This window comes from Arachis ipaensis, chromosome B01 (assembly GCF_000816755.2).
Source record: "Arachis ipaensis cultivar K30076 chromosome B01, Araip1.1, whole genome shotgun sequence".
Lineage (NCBI taxonomy): Eukaryota > Viridiplantae > Streptophyta > Magnoliopsida > Fabales > Fabaceae > Arachis > Arachis ipaensis.
This window is the reverse complement of record NC_029785.2, coordinates 136,994,632-136,995,894: the sequence shown is the minus strand read 5'-3', so window position 1 is coordinate 136,995,894 and position 1,263 is coordinate 136,994,632. Positions and strand designations below refer to the sequence as shown.

Sequence of the window (1,263 nt, the reverse complement as noted above, 5' to 3'; positions counted from 1 at the left end):
TTTAAAAAAGATAAAATTAAAAATAAATGATTTTTTTATATTTTTTAAAATGAAAACGTACCTTTGTGGGTGCTGGGTGAAGAGAAATTCTTGCTCTTGTTATAACTCCAAACTGTCCTAAGCCTCCAAGAACCGCGTGAAATAACTCTGAATTCTTTTGCTTAGAGCATGTTATTAAATCTCCCTTTCCTAAAAAAATTCATTAATTAATTAAATAATATAGATAATTGCATGAATGAATCTTATAAGGTGAAGACTCGGGTGAAGTCGACTTCATGTGAAGTTAATATCTAAGAGCTGTTAGACAAAAATATAGTCAAATCAGTCAAATTATCTAACGATTCTCAGATATTAACTTCGCGTAAAGTCGACTGCACCTGAGTTTCCACTATCTTATAATAAACGGTGACATCATGAAAAGAAAAAAACGTTTCATGTTCATATTTCATATTATTTTATATTAATCTGAAAGAAATGGACCGTGTGTAAGACTTGGACTAACATACAAATAAGTCATGAAGTCAAACAAAGAAAAAATAATGGAGGGTATGACCGTGTGAACGTAATTGCTTCTTAATCTAATAACAAGTTAATTAACAACTAAGCTATTCAAGAATTTTGAAAGGGATTGCATCATTCTACCAAATCTCGTACAAATTCAACAACCAATACTTAAAATTAATTATTGAGTGAAGTCTAAAACATGTTTTAAAATAATTATAGTTTAGCTTGACATACATTATGTGTGACGCAATATAATATAGGAACGTACATGTCATTTCACAAGAGAGAGAAAAACTCAAACTATCTTTTTTTTTTAATGATCTCTATAATTAATTTATATAATTTAAAAATTAAAAAATGGATATTGTTTTATATTTCACTTGCTTCCAACATCCATGAAACAGCTATATATTCTCTCAAAAGAAAAAGATGATAAGGGAACACAGACACAAACACAAACACAAATCCTTATGATATATCTTTTTATTATTAGATAAAATTAATGATATTGCCAAAAATATCACTCATATGAGATTATATATTAGAAATTACTAAAGGAAATTAGTATTATAAACTTTTTTTTTCTTACATAGAATATTAGATTATATTAGATGGATGCCACACCTTATTACTTATACATATCCAAAAATGGAGAAGTGTGTATACAAGGATTTGATTGTTAATTAAAGTGCAGAAATTGATAAATTAAAAAAATAAATTATAAATATTTATTCTTAGAAAACTCAATTTTCTCATATA

General features: G+C 26.5%; 1 protein-coding gene across 2 annotated transcripts in view; it reads right to left on the bottom strand.

The window, feature by feature from the left end:
- Positions 1–1,263, bottom strand: part of LOC107643130 (cytokinin dehydrogenase 3-like) — a 7,856-nt gene that overhangs the window by 4,699 nt on the left and 1,894 nt on the right. For both annotated transcript variants that reach the window (XM_016346704.2, XM_016346710.2), the window contains exon 2: positions 62–189. In XM_016346704.2, coding sequence (XP_016202190.1) covers positions 62–189 — 128 coding nt within the window. The remainder of the gene's footprint in view (positions 1–61; positions 190–1,263) is intronic.